Genomic DNA, 15636 nt, shown 5'->3' with positions numbered 1-15636 from the left:
ATAGTCAACATAGAATAATAAAGTTGTATCTACTTTGTACTTCATATCTTGGGGTCCCTTGATTATAATCTCATGAATATTATCTGGCTATGATAATGCCTTATACAAAATGTTGAGTCCATACTATTTAAAACCAACGGGGGCGAGAAACTGAGAAGAAAATAATAGAGCATTTGGTGAAAGTGTCCTTTTCATACTACTTTATTATTGTTCTATACTGCCTTCCGGCCACAAACCCATGAGCTTAAAATTGGTTCCATGTTGCCTTCTTAAGCTTCCTACTTATACACTGAGTCAGTGGAAGAGGCCCTACTAGACATGAAATTTAAGTATTTTAACCTATAATGGAATATAGCTTATTCCATTGGAATGCATATTAAGTTTAGAGTAAGTTAGGCCTCTGTTAAAATGGAATGCTTCTGGTCTTCCAACTATTAATACTACTACTACTGGCTAGCAGCTAATGAAGACTTATCAGTCTCCACAATCTTCCAAGTGCTTCCTAAGGTACTGGTTTCAGTCTTTCTTGCTTCCTCATTAGTGTATTTTAAATTCTGCTTTAAAAGTAAGGAAGTTGGGGCCTAGAGGCACTGAATAAGAAAACTCAAGACAAAAAAGAAGTAGGGTATAAAGGGTAAGTTCTGAAGTTCTCTGACTTCTAAGCGTATTTCTTTCTTTCTTTTTTTCCTTTTCTGTTATTTGTTTGTTTATAGGTAGGATCTAATTATATAGTTTCTCTAGTCTTGAACTTGTTGTATATAGCCCAGGTTGCCCTTGAACTTCCTGTTCTCCTTCAGGATTACAAGTATGCATCATTATAGTAGGCTTCTCAACCTTTTCCTCCTAAAATTTGATATCTATCCTTATGTGTTCGCGAAATAATGATGCTTCCAGTATGAGCAGAAACCATTCGACTGGTTATCTTTGGAGTTTAGATATAGGTCATTAACTTGAAATTCCCAGCCAATAGCATTGTCCATAACTTGAGCATCCTGCACATCTTCATAACAATCTTCATATTAATAACTACAATTTCCTTGTAAAACTGCTTGCTAAACCACAACCAAAACAAGGATGGCCCTGCAGCCTCCTCCCCAGGGATGCTGTTTAGCTCACTAAATGACGTACCTCTGACAGTAAAGCCAAAAGAGCCTTGAAAGAGCTTGATAATTCTGCCAGCTCATCTCCTTGCTTTTGGGCTTCATTCTCAGAAGACACATCAATCAAATGTTTAAGCCTGGATTTCAGCCAGCTAAGAAGCTCTCCTTTTTTGGTAACGTCATTTCTGATCTCCTGGAATAAAAAGGACATGTTTTTTTGTTTGTTTGTTTGTTTTTTGTTTTTTGTTTTTTTTTAATTAACAAAGAGTTATCATGGATCACAACTTTCTAGCAAGAAAGAGTTCAACCCAAGAAGTGTAATGTGATCTTAGTAGTGTGAGCTAGCGTTATATGATAACAGTCTGAAGAGAGGAAGAGAGCTCACAGTGCTCTTCGGACTCACTGTAAGCGAGTACCAAAAGGAAGGGCTTCCCAATGCCCATACCTAATGGGCAAAAGTCACCTTTGGAATTAGATTAGATGCTAATCGATATTTCCTTGATCATAGCAAACTTGCGTGAAATTGACATTAAACTAGCCAGCAAAGATACGCATCTTTGTGGGACCAAGCTCTAATTAGCAAGGAGGGTTCACTAGCCACTGTGATGCAGGGGAGATTCCAACTTTAAGTCTCAGGACTAGTGGCAGAGGGCATGGTTCCTTGGGCAGCCACCTATACCAGCTATCGTTAGCCTAGGGCAGGGGAAAATGCATACCAGACAGGAAGCAGCTGAGTTCAAAACTGACCAGTGCATTCAAGATAAGATAAAACAAACAAATAAACCTAAATAGCAGCAAGCAGGACACCTATTTTATGTCAGTACACAGCAATGTTACTGAGTTCTTTATATGATTTAAACAGAGAAAAAAGGAACCCAGAAGACAGTGGCAAAAGGAACAAAGCTCTTTTATGTGACTTTCAAAGATTAGAAATGCTGGAGAAATATATACCAAGCGAAGGTCTTGCTGAGAGAGGGCTGCTGTGTGCGAGTCACAGAATACCATGATATTCAGATCTGGAGCTCTCTTCCCATAGCTGGGTTTGTTGCCTCTAAAGCAACTGAAAGGAATTGACCACTCCAGCCTCATTATGGCAGAATTATAGGGAATTCCCTACTTCTTCCATGTCCTCAAGTTGTCTGGTCAAAACTGTATTGTACAGAAACAGCATTCTGGTTTACTGTGACAATTCTTGTAATTTATTTGTTTGTTTGGTTGGTAGGTTTTCTGAGACAGGGTTTCTCTGTGTAGTCTTGGCTGTCCTGGAACTAGATCTGTAGACCAGGCTGGCCTTGACCATATAGAGATCTGCCCGCCTCTGCCTCCCAAGTGCTGGGATTAAAGGTGAGCACCATCACCACCAAGCCTGACAATTCTTCAGTCTATGCTGTGTTATACAACCATGCATGCTATTTCCTGCTCAGCATTCTCCATCAGGTAAAGCTGCATTAGGGGCATCACTAAGAGTGCTCAAATCTCAAAACTATCAACAGCTCCATAGAGGGGGAAACCTACCCTTCCCCATAGTAATTAAGAAGAGATGTTGTCTTTAAAGAAAGACAGGAACCTGTTTTTTATAGGAAACACACACACACACACACACACATACACACACAGACACACACACTAAACAAACATAGGAGTGTTTGATTGTTGGAATTTTTTTCTCTAGCAAGGACCAGCTTCAAACTTACGTCCACTGCATGCTTAACCTTGTCATGGTTGGCGCTGTCCAGGGGCTCATCCTTGATTTTCTTCAACAAGGCCTCTTTTGCACACACCCAAGATGAGATTTCAGAGAACCTGAAAGCAAACACGAATTTTAAAAGGAAGAGGCAAAGTCTCAGGATGGTGAGAAACATTTTCTATTTTGAATTCATGGACGTTGAGTAAGTGATGACTGAATTGATGGGATTTTATGAAAACTTTAACATGGAGCACAAGGCAAGTGTGTTAATATCTGAGGTCACTAACTTAAAGGTTGCCTAGCTGGAAATAAAGATTTGTCTCAGGGCCTGAGAGGGAAGGAAACACCTGAGGTCTGGCTTAATCCATCTCACCAGAGTACTATTAACCAATAAAAGCAGGCAACCCTTTGTGAGGAAGGAATATGAGAAAAGCAAGAAGACTGGGATTATTTGACCTCAAGAACATCTGGACTATTTTTAAATAAAATCAAGACCCTGTTTTGGACTGAAACCTACTTTAAAAACAACATAAAACAAACAACAAAACAAATAAAGTACGTTCATACAACATCATGGGCAAGATTAAAAGCTGATTTTCCTGTTCCCTGTGTTATAACAACGTCTGGAGCGAAGAGGGAAGATGCAGACTGGAGCCTTCTCTGGAGATGCTCCGCTACCTGCTGGCGTAGTCCTTCCACTTGTCTGGGTTGTCCACAAGCATCTTGTAAGTGTTGTCAATGGAAGCTCTGAGCTCTTTGAGAGCCCTGTGACAGGCTCCAGATGTGGCCCTTACTGGGTCCCGGCCCGGGAGCTTCACACACAGTTCCTCTATGATCTGTAGCCTCTTCTCACAGACATGGTGAGGGCCCTTGTCACTGAAGAAAACCTAAGACACAGAAACACTTCCACTATCTTGGTGAGAAGGCACAAAACTCCTCTGTATTCCCACAGAAACACTAATGGCAGATTCATAGAACCGGTGTAATGAAACCATTTCCCTCAGACTGCCATATCTTTATATATCTTTATGTAGTTATACACTTTACATATTGTGGCACATACCCTGTGTTCCTTGATGATCTTCTCGCTCCCTTCTTGGGGAGCCAGCTTGGTCTCTCTCTCCAGCTCAGCCTTGCACTCTTCCACAGCAGCTGAGAATCTGTTTTTCTCCACAGCGATTTTCAGATGGAGCAAATGATAAGGTGCTTCTCCGTGGAGATCCTGCATCCACAGAAAGACCCAGAAAAACAGAATGGGTCTTCTGACTAGGAATGTGCTCTAATGAGATGCCCACAGGTCCTAAACTAGTCTTCTCTTACTTCCAGCTCTCCAAATTGCAGAACAGATTCTAGGACACGGATTTCTCGAGTTCCCATAATTCCACCCTCACCTTCCACTGTTTGTGCAGCTTCCTGACGGCCTCCTGCAGCCCCTGCTGCTCCTGTTCCGGGAGGATGTCTGTGAGCTCATCACAGGCTTTTAGGAAAGCATTGAGGACCCTCTGGTCCAGCTGGCTGAAGAATTCCTGTCATAACGAGAGGGAGGAGAGCTGAGGTGCCATTCAGAGTAAAGACATCAGAAGACACATCTCGGTGACCCTGGTAGCCAGTAGCTGCCCTCATCAAAGCTTCAGGCAACTCTATTCTTCTTTGGGAACCAACTACAACCATTCACAGTTACGAGTCAAAAGCCATCCCACCTGACATTTCACTATTGCTTCTGGCATTTTAACAAACAAACAAACAAACAAACAAATAAACATATCTTTGCGGTTCCTAAATTTGGTAGGGTTATCTGAAAAGCCACTGAATTATCCCCAAACCTTGATCCCATGGTGACAATGATGTGGGTCCTCTGTGGTAAATCCGGACTTTCATTACAGGATTTCCACAACCCCCTTCCGTACCTGTGTCATGGATCATCACAAGCCATCCCACACTCCCCACGTGTGTAGTTTAGTACAGATGCTGCAGATGGAGCAGTGTCCCCCGAGGATCTGTACATCAAAGCCCTAAGCCTAAGGATGGTTGGATCTGGAGCCAGGGCCTCAGGGGTTATTAGATTTAGGTGAAGTCATGGTGAGACCTTCATAAAATTACTGAGGTAATGGAAAAAGACCTTACAGGTAAGCTTTCCTTTCTGACCTGTGACAATGAGGAAAAGTGTTCATCTGTAAACCAGAAAGAGTCCTCACTGGGACCCTTCCATCGCAGCAAGGTGAGCTCAGACTGCAATCCTTTAGAGCTGTGAGAAAACCCACTTCTGCCTTCAAGGCCGATAGCTGCTGTTTTCTTTCTTTCTTTTTAATTTTTTATTAATTACACTTTATTCACTTTGTATCCCCCTGTAGCTCCCTCCCTCCTCCTCTTCTAATCCCTCTCTTCCTCCCCTCTCCACTCATGCCCCTATACAGGTCCACTGATAGGGGAGGACTTCTTTTCCTTCCTACTGATCCTATTCTATTAGGTTTCATCAGGAGTGGCTGCATTGTCTTCCTCTCTGGCCCTGCTAAGGCTGCTCCCCCCTCAGGGGGAGGTAATTAAAGAGCAGGCCAATCAGTTCATGTCAGAGACAGTCCCTGTTCCCATTACTATGGAACCCACTTGGACACTGAACTGCCATGGGCTACATCTGTGCAGGGGTTCTAGGTTATCTCCATGCATGGTACTTGGTTGGAGTATCGGTCTCAGGAAAGACCCCTGTGCTCAGATTTTTTGGTTCTTTTCCTCTCTTTGTAGACCTCCTGTCCTATCCAGGACTTATTATTTCCCCCTTCTTTCATAAGATTTCCTGCACTCTGCCCAACGGTTGCCCATAAGTCTCAGCATCTGCTTTGATAGTCTGCAGGGCAGAGCCTTTCAGAGGCCCTCTGTGGCAGGCTTGTAACTTGTTCCCTGTTTTCTCCTTCTTCTGATGTTCATGCTCTTTGCCTTTCCGGATGGGGATTGAGCATTTTAGCCGGAGTCCTCCCTCTTGAGCAGCATGAGAGACAGAGCAATGCATGGGTGCACACAGCAAGTCTCAAAACAGCCTCAGCCATATGTACGCAGAGAGATTTGAAACCAGGGTGATTCAAAGCAGAGAGGACCTAACATTCACGATTATAAAATGAGTTGTATAGATGCTTTGCAGCCGCAGACTACAGTGCCCTCTAAAATACGGTGTCCCCAATGCAGGCACCTTTCCTTGACAGTAGGGTTTACACTCAAATTACTCTCAGTAAATATAACTGAAGTACAAGTTCTTACTACACTGTTCATCACTATATCATCCATCTATTACTAGTGTCTTCGGTACTAATGTGGTTTTAAAAAGGGGGAGAAGAATGAGGGTGACTTCTTAATCTTCTTAATGAGCCTGTGTGCCAGCTACTGATGCCAAGTTGACATCGTGTCTATACTATGTTAGAGTATGCCATGGGGATTTATGAAATGACCATAAAGGACCTAGTCCTTAGCGTAAACTACTTAAGAGTATCTTTAGCTATGTAAAACTCTCTAGGCTAAATAATGAGCATGTAGTTTGAGAACCTGTATCATCCTTACTCTTCACTGTCCCAGGAGCTCAAGAATAGTCTCAAACAACCCAACAAAACTGTTTCTCAGAACAGTGTTTTTATTTTCCTGTCTCAGATAGGTGGTCTACCCACATAGGTCAGGTGTACCACACAGGGGAGACTCACCGTGTGCTTCCGGAGGAGTTCCTCAGGGTCCCCCTTCTCTTCTAAGCCCTCCTGAGCAACCCGCAGCACCTTCTCCAACTCTGCCCGAGACTCCTCAAATTTCTTCATCAAGCGACTGTTGGCTTCCACATGCTTCTTCCAGTCTCCAGCTTTCTTGATCATTGTCTTAATGCAAAAAAGAAAATGGAGTCACTTCTTGGTCCCTTCACATTCACTCCAGGAGCCCCAAATATCCCAAGATCTACAGGGATCAGAGTCTCTTCAGAGAATGAGGTAGGGCCTACATGATCCCCAGGCACATTATCCTGCATGCTCTAAAAATGACTCCACTCTGGATGACTTTTAATGATACATCAGGAATGTTATATAAGTACTTGTATTATTTAGATAATAATGACAAAGAACAAAGAGATGTGTATGAGGTGTTCAGTACGGATGTTAGTTTTTCTTTAAATTTCAACTTGCTGTTGATGGGGCCTAAAGATGGCCACCTGTAGGTTTGGAATATACTAAAAATTATAACAGGAATCTGCTTCCTTCACTTTGATATTGAGACTTCATTTGGTCAGATGGTATCCTGACATCACTATGAATCATTAACAGTATTATTTGTTTGGAAAGCACTTGGAGGGAAGATATTTCATTAAAAAATATAATGAACAGTTTTGAATATTAACATTAGAAAAGAAACAATAAAATGTTTGTTTTCCTAGTACCAGAGAGGGAGGCATTGGAGGCATCGGATGTTTTGTCTGTCCCTGCTCTCCATTTTCCTGGACTTACATGTCTAAAGCAGTGAGAGAAACTTACCTGGAATGCGTGATGGACATCTGCTATCTGTTTCTGCAGCTTCGTGTGGTCCCAATGCTTTAACACCTGGCTCAAGGTCATGAGCTTCTGAACACCCTGACTGCCCTTCTCGATGAGGGTCAAGGTTTTCTTACAGCTTTCTTGACAAGTTAACAGTTCCTACAAGGAAAGGAAAGACACAGTGGTTTTAGTTACATGCCAGAATGAAAGAGGAAGGAGGGGAGATAAAAGGGAGAGAGGGCAGGAGGAAGGAAGGGAGAAAGGGGGGAGGGAGGGAGAACAGAAGAGAGGAAGGAGGGAGAGAGGAAGAAGGGAGGGAGACAGAAGAAAGGAAGGAAGGAGGGAGGGAGACAAGCAGTATTACAACTAAGAGTATTGTACAACCCTCAGGCTTTTAATGAACAATACGTAAAGTCAATAGTACAGAGACTATTCTTTTTAGAAGAACTTGATTTAAGCAATCATTGAAGTCAGTGCTTTTTATACGAGGCATTTAAATGTCACAGTGAGGGTTTAAATTCCTTTATGTTTCTTGCACATCTTACTAACATCAAGAAAGTGGCAGAGCATAAAAATTGTCTAGTTTCTGCCTTCCTCCTGATAGGCAGGCCTGTGGCTGTTCAAAGGAACACCTGAAACCACAGTGCTCGTCGGGGTTTGATCCCACTGAGCAAATGCAACACACTGCACACCCGCTCTAGTGAACCTGTGCAACAGATTTTGGTCACTTGTGCGCACCAGACTTGAATGAATACAGGTTCCCGCCCATCCACCTTCCTAGTGAGCTGCAACCAGAGCAGGAAGGAGACGAACAGGCCTGGGGGGAGCCGTCTGCTCTGGCCACACCCTTCCAAATGGGATGCAGTCCTGATGGACAGAACCCTTCCTTCTGCCTCTCAGGCTTGCATCCTACTACTGTTGGTAGTACCTAGGGTGGGCGTGGACTAGTCCACCTGGAGATCAGGTCGCTTCTGCCTTGAATGCACACATCGCGCATGTCTGCGTTTTCTGATCATTCAGATCGTTCATTGGGATACTGTTTTGGTCATGTAGATGCAAGCATTTAAAGAAGGCCTTCAGTTTTGACAAAACAGAATTAGGACATGCTCCTTCCTTTTGAACAATTAGAGGTCCAAAGGGAAATTGACAATATTTTATAAAATATTAATATTCATTGTCAATAATATATGACTTTAATGATGGAAAGAACATTTAACCACATTTTATAGTAATTTAGGAAGCTAGGGTATATTACCATTCCTCAAAATAAATAAATTTTCATCCGATGTCATGATGTCATTAGAAGAGGGTTTTCTGCTGGGTGCAGTGGCACACATCTGAAATCCCATAACTCAGGGAGGCAGGCAGATCTCTGGGAGTTTGAGGCCAGCCTGGTCTACAAAGTCAGTCCAGGACAGCCAAGGCTACACAGAAAAACCCTGTCTCAGGAAAAAATAAAAGAGAGAGACAAGAAAAAAAAGTATAGGGTTTTCTAATAACAGTTATTATTATAGTCTCCATAATGTTATGAATTATTGAATATTAATTATTAGGGATGACTACTGTTGGCCTAACATGATGAAAGGGATGTTAATGAACACTCCGTTATTTGCTACATCAAGCCTAAACTGTGACTATCCTGCCCCTCATTTCAGACACTCTGCTCTTCCGAGCAGCTGAAGCTGTGTCTTCCTGAGTTTATCCCAGTTGGTGTGTGGTGAAAGCTTCTTACAGTTTCACCCTCATCTGAAGGACAGGCCGGTTCACAGGAAGTCAAGTAAGCAGGTTAGTTAACTGCACCTGTCACCAGGGGCTTCTGGGTGCACAGATCCGCTCACTAAATCTAAACAAAAAATCACACTAAGACTATTTCCATAGTTTTATGGTTAATCAAATGGACTTATTTCCCCACAGCCAAAGAAAAGAGGTCATAAGATAGAATACAGATATGTGGCTGAGTTGGAGTACAATTAGCTAATTAATTTATACACTTAAAAAGTATATACAAAAGGAATCAAGGCATAAAGAACATACATTTTTAGAGGAAATTAACCATATTATCAGCTAATGAGGTAACAGGTGAGGCTCAAAGACACATATGCAGAGACATAAGCATGAACGTGAATTCCTAAAACAACAACAGAAAGATGAAAAAAACTTTAACACTGACATAGGTTCTATTCCTCTAAAAGTACAAATTAAAAAACTTTATCTAAACTTCTTTAGAATTTCATTCACGAAATAAGATCCATAGATTCTCTGGAGGAAATAAGGGGTCGGACAATTAAGTGGCCCTTGGCAGAGCAGCAAGAGAGGCCCTTCTCCTGTGGGAGCCTTTTGGTTTTGAGACACAGCAGCAGATTCGGCTTTTCTGAATGTATCATTTATTCTAGAGAGCCATCGTGGAGGAGATTCTGCCTCCCACACTCGGTGTTCAGAGCATGGCGTCTAAATGTGCGCAGAAAAGGCAACAAGAAATGGAGATGGGTGTAATGGGCTCATGTCGCCAGCTCAAAGATGCTGAGGCAGGCACTCAAAACACACTCATTTTCCTAATTGGATTCAACTCAGAACTTTCTCTGAATGAGCATACAGAGTAAGAAGTCTCCAAACGTCTTTTTTGGACAACTTTAGTTCTGAGGACTGCCACCCCTCTGCCTGGCTCCTCCTTCCCTCATCACCCAGGGAACTTCCTAACCCAGAATTGTTGAGCCTGGTTCTGACTAGCTCAGCTGGGTCCAACCGGACTGCTCTCTGGAAACAGTTCAAGTCCTCAGTTCTTCCGCTAAGCACAGAGCAGGGTTTCTTCTCTGGATTAGACATACACTTAGGTTTGAGTTACTAGTACCCTATTAGTTTAAAACAACAACAACAACAACAACAACAAAACCTTTTACACTAACTGAATTTCTATTATAGTACAAAATGCTCCAACATTATTAAATGAACTCTAAAATGAGACTATTTCTGAATGGAATCTTTCTTACCTGGTGTTTTTGTTTGAAAAGAGTGCTGGATTGTGCCTCGTGTTCGAGAACTGCTAAAAGCTCATTGATCTTCCCAAGTGAATCATAGAAGGATGTGATCTGTGTCTCCAGTTCTTCCAAAGGAACCAACAACTTCTGGGCCTCATGCAACAGTGGGGAGTAACATTCTTTGACCTTTGAAAGTGCAAAGAACAAAATAAATCCCATGAGAGACATTAGGTCCTCAAAGCACGAGCATTGTGCCTAGTTCCCAAGACCTTGCATTTACTGAGATGGTCAGAGACGCTTAGGCATCTCGGAAGGTGGTTCTCTTTCATTTTGTGCTAGGCTTTGCTGTTAAAAAAATAACCTACAGAAATACTATACCACTGAGACAAATGGAAGGCTATAGCATTTTCTCATGAAAATTCATCTGAGTTGTCCATCTGGATGCCACTTCCCCATGTAAATTCCGACAGCCCGAGAGACAGATGGCATCAGATCCCCTTTAAACACCATGCTCCTCACTGTCACTTTGGCAGTAAAATCCAATCTGACACAGTTATTGCCACATTGCCTCAAGGGCATGAGGCATCTCTCTGATGTTCAAGAGCTTTTGTACATGAACCCTGCGCCTAGACAAACCTGCCAGACACCCATTTTCCTTCCTCCCACCAGCTCTAGGCTTTGCCTTTCTCTGTTTGTCAGTGTCCTACTCATCCCAAGGACATGCTTACACCAATTTATTCATGAAGGGTCTCATGACAGGGGATGTCAACTCATCTGTCTTTTTTTTTTTTTAATGCTTCTGCATCTATATTGCCTTCACGGTGAGGTTCTACGTTCTTGGTACTCCAGAGCTCTGTAAGATCTCTGACTGGATGCCTTTGTGTTGAACTCTAGGATCTTATAATAGTCAAGGAAATCTCCTCCCTCTTTGTTATCTTAAGGTTTGATCCAAAGCACTATCACTACTTTCAGAAGATCAAGAAAAGGGAGATCCTGTACGTGAGCAATAACATCAGTGCTGGGCTAAGTACATCAGCAGCATTCCACAAATGATATTTGAAGTAGATGTTGCCCTTTGTTACACTGTTGCAGAGCACACATGCAGAAATGCATTCATATTCTAGACTGTACTATTGAAAGATGACCTCATCAACTGAGAGCTACTGTCTCTCTACTGTAGTGAGACTCTACAGCCATTCAGTTGAAGAATCCCCAGAGAATCCACTGATATGCATGGAATCATGTTTTCTTGATCCTTCCTGGGCTGCAAAGAACAGCTGCCATGATGCTGCATCCCAAACAACAGGAAGAAAACATGGCTTAAGCCAGCCTGTGTCTACACTCTTACCATCCCAACACCCAGAAACAAAGGCAAGAGGATAGACAGAAGTGTGAATCCAGCTTCTCCCTAAGGAACTCCACATGGGGAGACACATAGGGAGATCTAGTCTCTAAGAACAGTAATAGTGTTAACACCAATGTGTGTGTGTGTGTATGTGTGTGTGTGTATGTATGTATGTATGTATGTGTGTGTGTATGTATGTGTGTGTGTGTGTGAGTGAGAAATAGAGAGAGATCTAGTTGAGATGAGCACAAGGAACCAGCTTTCTCAAGTGTGGTTCCAAACCACTATGTCTGGACCAAGATGAGAGGTGCAAGTACAGACCAGCATGCTGTCTGAAAGTTGAAAACAGCAGTTTTTAAAATTGTGCCTTCGTTTTGCTGATATGTAAGAGTAAAATTCTCAGTACCATTAACTTAGTTTCCAACTAGAATGTCAGAATAAAATTAATTGAAAATGATATCTGTAAAGTATGCCAGATTGATAACATTTTCCTCTTTCAGGGCTATTATTCTTCTGTTTTCACGTTTCCTTGAATTTGTTCACTGTTTCCATTACTTCTTCAGGACTGGTTTCACCTGTTGGTCTATATATTCGAGTTCTTCTCTCTGACTTCTGACCTTCATTTTTTCTTTGACTCCTCCTTATGCAAAACTGTGATCCATGTGCTTGTTCCTTACTCCTCTTATTTACTAGAAGGTAAAGCCCACACTTGGTGAATTTTGAAAACAATGAAGTCTTCTTAAAATTCAGATTTAGATTCAAGATTCTAATGGAACATTCAAATCTCTTAATAAAATATCCCTCAACCAAAGTGGACCATGTGAGTGGAAGGAAACATGAGTACACAGACTGCATTTACATTAAATAATCTTAATAAAATCTCAGTGCAAAAAATGTATAGTCTTCTCTTTGTCTTCTTTTTCTATTTCCTCTTTCTGTCTTCCTACTACTCCTACTCCTCTTCTTTGCCAACATCCATCTCTATTGCTCCCTCTACACTCTGTTTTATAACACTTAACAGCTCTCTCCTGAAAAACCCAGATTTCTCTAATGAAGCAGAACACTTAGCGCATCCCTGAGTTAACAGATGTGTCAACTGGCTTCAGGATCCCACTTTATTTTTCAAATACATATCAAAGTTCTTAAATCAAGACTCTCAGTATTGCTCAAAGGTGGATCAGTCAAGGATGTGACCAAGGGTAACCATGGAGATAGAAAGCATCTAAAGGAAGCATGGTTGCCCCAAAGCATGTTGTAGCATAAAGCATTTTCCCACCTTGAATAGCTGTTCTTTGAGCCTGGACATGTTTGTAAGCATTTCATTGGCTTCTTCCTGGGGACTCTCTTTGGCAATGAGATGTGCTGTCTTAGCAATCATCTTATACTGAGCATCCATCACAGGCACCCTCTTCTCGATATCCTGTGTGCCAAAGAGCCATTCAGTTAGTGCACAACCCATCTCCTTTCTATTGCAGAATCCCACAGAAGGCGGGACAAACAGCAATATGCACGGTGTAAAGTTCTGTTCTCAAGACCGACTCCCATAGGAAAGCAACTGCTTTCCTTCTTAACGGTCATACAACACTATACCACAGGCACACATTAAAATTCCCATTTAAAAGTGATCAAATACTAACTCCCCCTTCTTTCATATGGATCTCTGCACTCTGCCAAAGGTTTGGTTATGAGTCTTAGTATCTGCTTTGATACACTGCTAGGTAGAGTCTTTCAGGGGCCCTCTGCGTTAGTATGACATGGAAAGGATAGGAGCTCCGCAAGGACCAAATATATCTGGGCACAGGGGTCTTTTCTGAGACTGACACTCCACCAAGGACCATGTATGGATATAACCTAGAACCTTTGCTCAGATGAAGCCCATGGTAGCTCAGTAACCAATTGGTTTCCCATAGTAAGGGGAACAGGGACTATTTCTGACAGGAACTCAATGGCAGGCTCTTTGACCTCCCCACCCCCCAAGGGAAGAGCATTCCTGCTAGGCCACATAGGAGGACTTTGCAGCCAGTCCTGAAGATACCTGGTAAAATGGGGTCAGATGACAGGGGAGGAGGTCCTCCCCAATCAGTGGACTTGGAAAGGGGCAGAGAAGAGATGAGGGAGGAAGGGTTTGGGAGGGAATGAGGAAACGGGATGCAGCTGGGATACAGAGTTATAAAATGTAACTAAAAAGAAAAAAAAAGAAAAAAGTGATCAAATATTCTTAAGTCAATACCAAGATTAGTTGATGTAGTCTTTATACTTTCTAAAATATGAATATTAATGTAGCTAATGTAATATTGAAATACTCATGCGTAATACATGTAAATGCATCTAAATAACACAGGGGAAATCCTGATTTTAAGAATTAAACTGACATTTACTTTAAAAAAATCTCAACACATTGTCACTGGAGAAAATTTAGAAATTTAGCAGGTGGAAATTTTAATTTCTTATCATCTCACACAGTGGTAACTAAAGGCAAAACTTACTAGAGTTGCTACTCTTTTTACGAGTATTGACATTTTTAAAAATTTTTACAAAAATTAAAAGGACAATACATTGGCCTATTTTTCTCATTTAAGAAATTGTTCAAACTTCTCTTGTCATTAAATAATTCCATTATTTCAATTTTTGAGAGCAATAGGCTCTTGTGAAGATGTAAATGCCAGATTCATGCAACAAACCCTGTATTGTTTAGAGCATTTATTTGTCCTGTCTAAAGTTTTTCTGTTTGTTTGCTTGTTGTTTTCCTAAAATTTTATAACTTATATGTAGGAAAAGAATTCCATATTGAAAAATTATTTTGAAGTTACTTCACATGTTCAAAGGATATCTTAAAAAATTCAAGTTTATTCTATGTAAAAGTCAACAAATATGTATGACTGTCAAAATGATCTCTAGGATACAAAAACAGTTTTCTGATGGCCTGAGCAGCCTGGCTAGTTTTTATTTGCATAGTATGCCTTTCATTTTTTGGTCCAGAAATTACCTCCAAGTCTTGGGTTAATAACTTGACATTAATCAAAGAGACCTCCAAGGGCTCAGAGAGTTTCCTGTGGGCTTCAGCCGCAAAACCAGACAGGGTGGTGGTGACGTCTGTGTATTCTTTCTTCATTCTGTCCATCTCATCAGCTCTTGCATACTGGGAGGAAAGTTTGGCGAGAAGATTTGAAAATCATTAAGCTGCGATTCTAAGCCCACAGCCTTCGCTGTGACACAGCCTCATATATGGCAAGAAAAATTCTATTTCCTGACTCTTATTTTAGATAAGTTTGAAATAAATCCAGTTACTTTGACAGAAAAAAAGGAACAAGCAAGCAGGGAAGAGCCAGGATTTGAAAAGCAAATTCTCTGTCTATGTAGGCTCCATATGTCAACATAATCCTTAACCAAACGCTGTGTTCTGTCAATGCTCTGCCACCATAAACAGAAACGAATGAATAGTTAGCAACAGAACACAAGCAACTCTCAACACTTCTCCATTCTACCTTAATAAGCCCAGTAAAACTGCCCGTCAGCAAACGGCTCATCACACTGATGACACACACAAAGTGAGTGTAGATTTAAAGGACATACTTGTTTGACCTCCATGAACAGCTCTCTCCATCGCCCATTTAGCAAGAGCAATTGCTGTTTAAGGTCCCGGGAAACTATCTCATCGCAAGTCTCAATCAGGAAGTTCCCAGCATCATTCATGGCTGTGTGCTGCTGGATCCAGTGAGGCAAATTTCGAAAAAAATCCTAAGTGAGAAAGGACATGCACTTGTAAGTCATAATCCAGATACTAGTAAGGGATATGAAAATAACTGAGCCAAGGAGAAGATCTGTTCAAAAGTATGGAAGGGCTGGAGAGACGGAGCAAAGGTTAAGAGCATGGACTGCTCTTCCAGAGGTCCTGAGTTCAATTCCCAGCAACCTCTTGGTGGCTCACAACCAATCTATAATGAGATCTGGTGCCCTCTTCTTGTTTGCAGGTGTACATACAGACAGAGCACAATAGAGCACTTATATAAAAAAGAAAAAATAACCATCAATAAGT

General features: G+C 41.6%; 1 protein-coding gene across 14 annotated transcripts in view; it reads right to left on the bottom strand.

Moving 5' to 3' along the window:
• The window catches only part of Syne1 (spectrin repeat containing nuclear envelope protein 1), a 459455-nt gene that overhangs the window by 297992 nt on the left and 145827 nt on the right, over positions 1-15636 (bottom strand). For all 14 annotated transcript variants that reach the window (XM_060373516.1, XM_060373529.1, XM_060373530.1 and 11 more), the window contains 11 exons: positions 15174-15338; positions 14587-14739; positions 12877-13020; positions 10268-10441; positions 7281-7439; positions 6471-6635; positions 4179-4313; positions 3851-4009; positions 3466-3674; positions 2795-2903; positions 1129-1293 (listed from right to left, as the gene is read on the bottom strand). In XM_060373516.1, the coding sequence (XP_060229499.1) occupies positions 1129-1293; positions 2795-2903; positions 3466-3674; positions 3851-4009; positions 4179-4313; positions 6471-6635; positions 7281-7439; positions 10268-10441; positions 12877-13020; positions 14587-14739; positions 15174-15338 (1737 nt within the window). The remainder of the gene's footprint in view (positions 1-1128; positions 1294-2794; positions 2904-3465; positions 3675-3850; positions 4010-4178; positions 4314-6470; positions 6636-7280; positions 7440-10267; positions 10442-12876; positions 13021-14586; positions 14740-15173; positions 15339-15636) is intronic.

Source organism: Meriones unguiculatus, chromosome 20 (genome assembly GCF_030254825.1).
Source record: "Meriones unguiculatus strain TT.TT164.6M chromosome 20, Bangor_MerUng_6.1, whole genome shotgun sequence".
In the NCBI taxonomy this organism is placed as follows: domain Eukaryota; kingdom Metazoa; phylum Chordata; class Mammalia; order Rodentia; family Muridae; genus Meriones; species Meriones unguiculatus.
The sequence above is the reverse complement of the archived record's forward strand: the minus strand, read 5'-3'. Positions and strand labels throughout refer to the sequence as shown.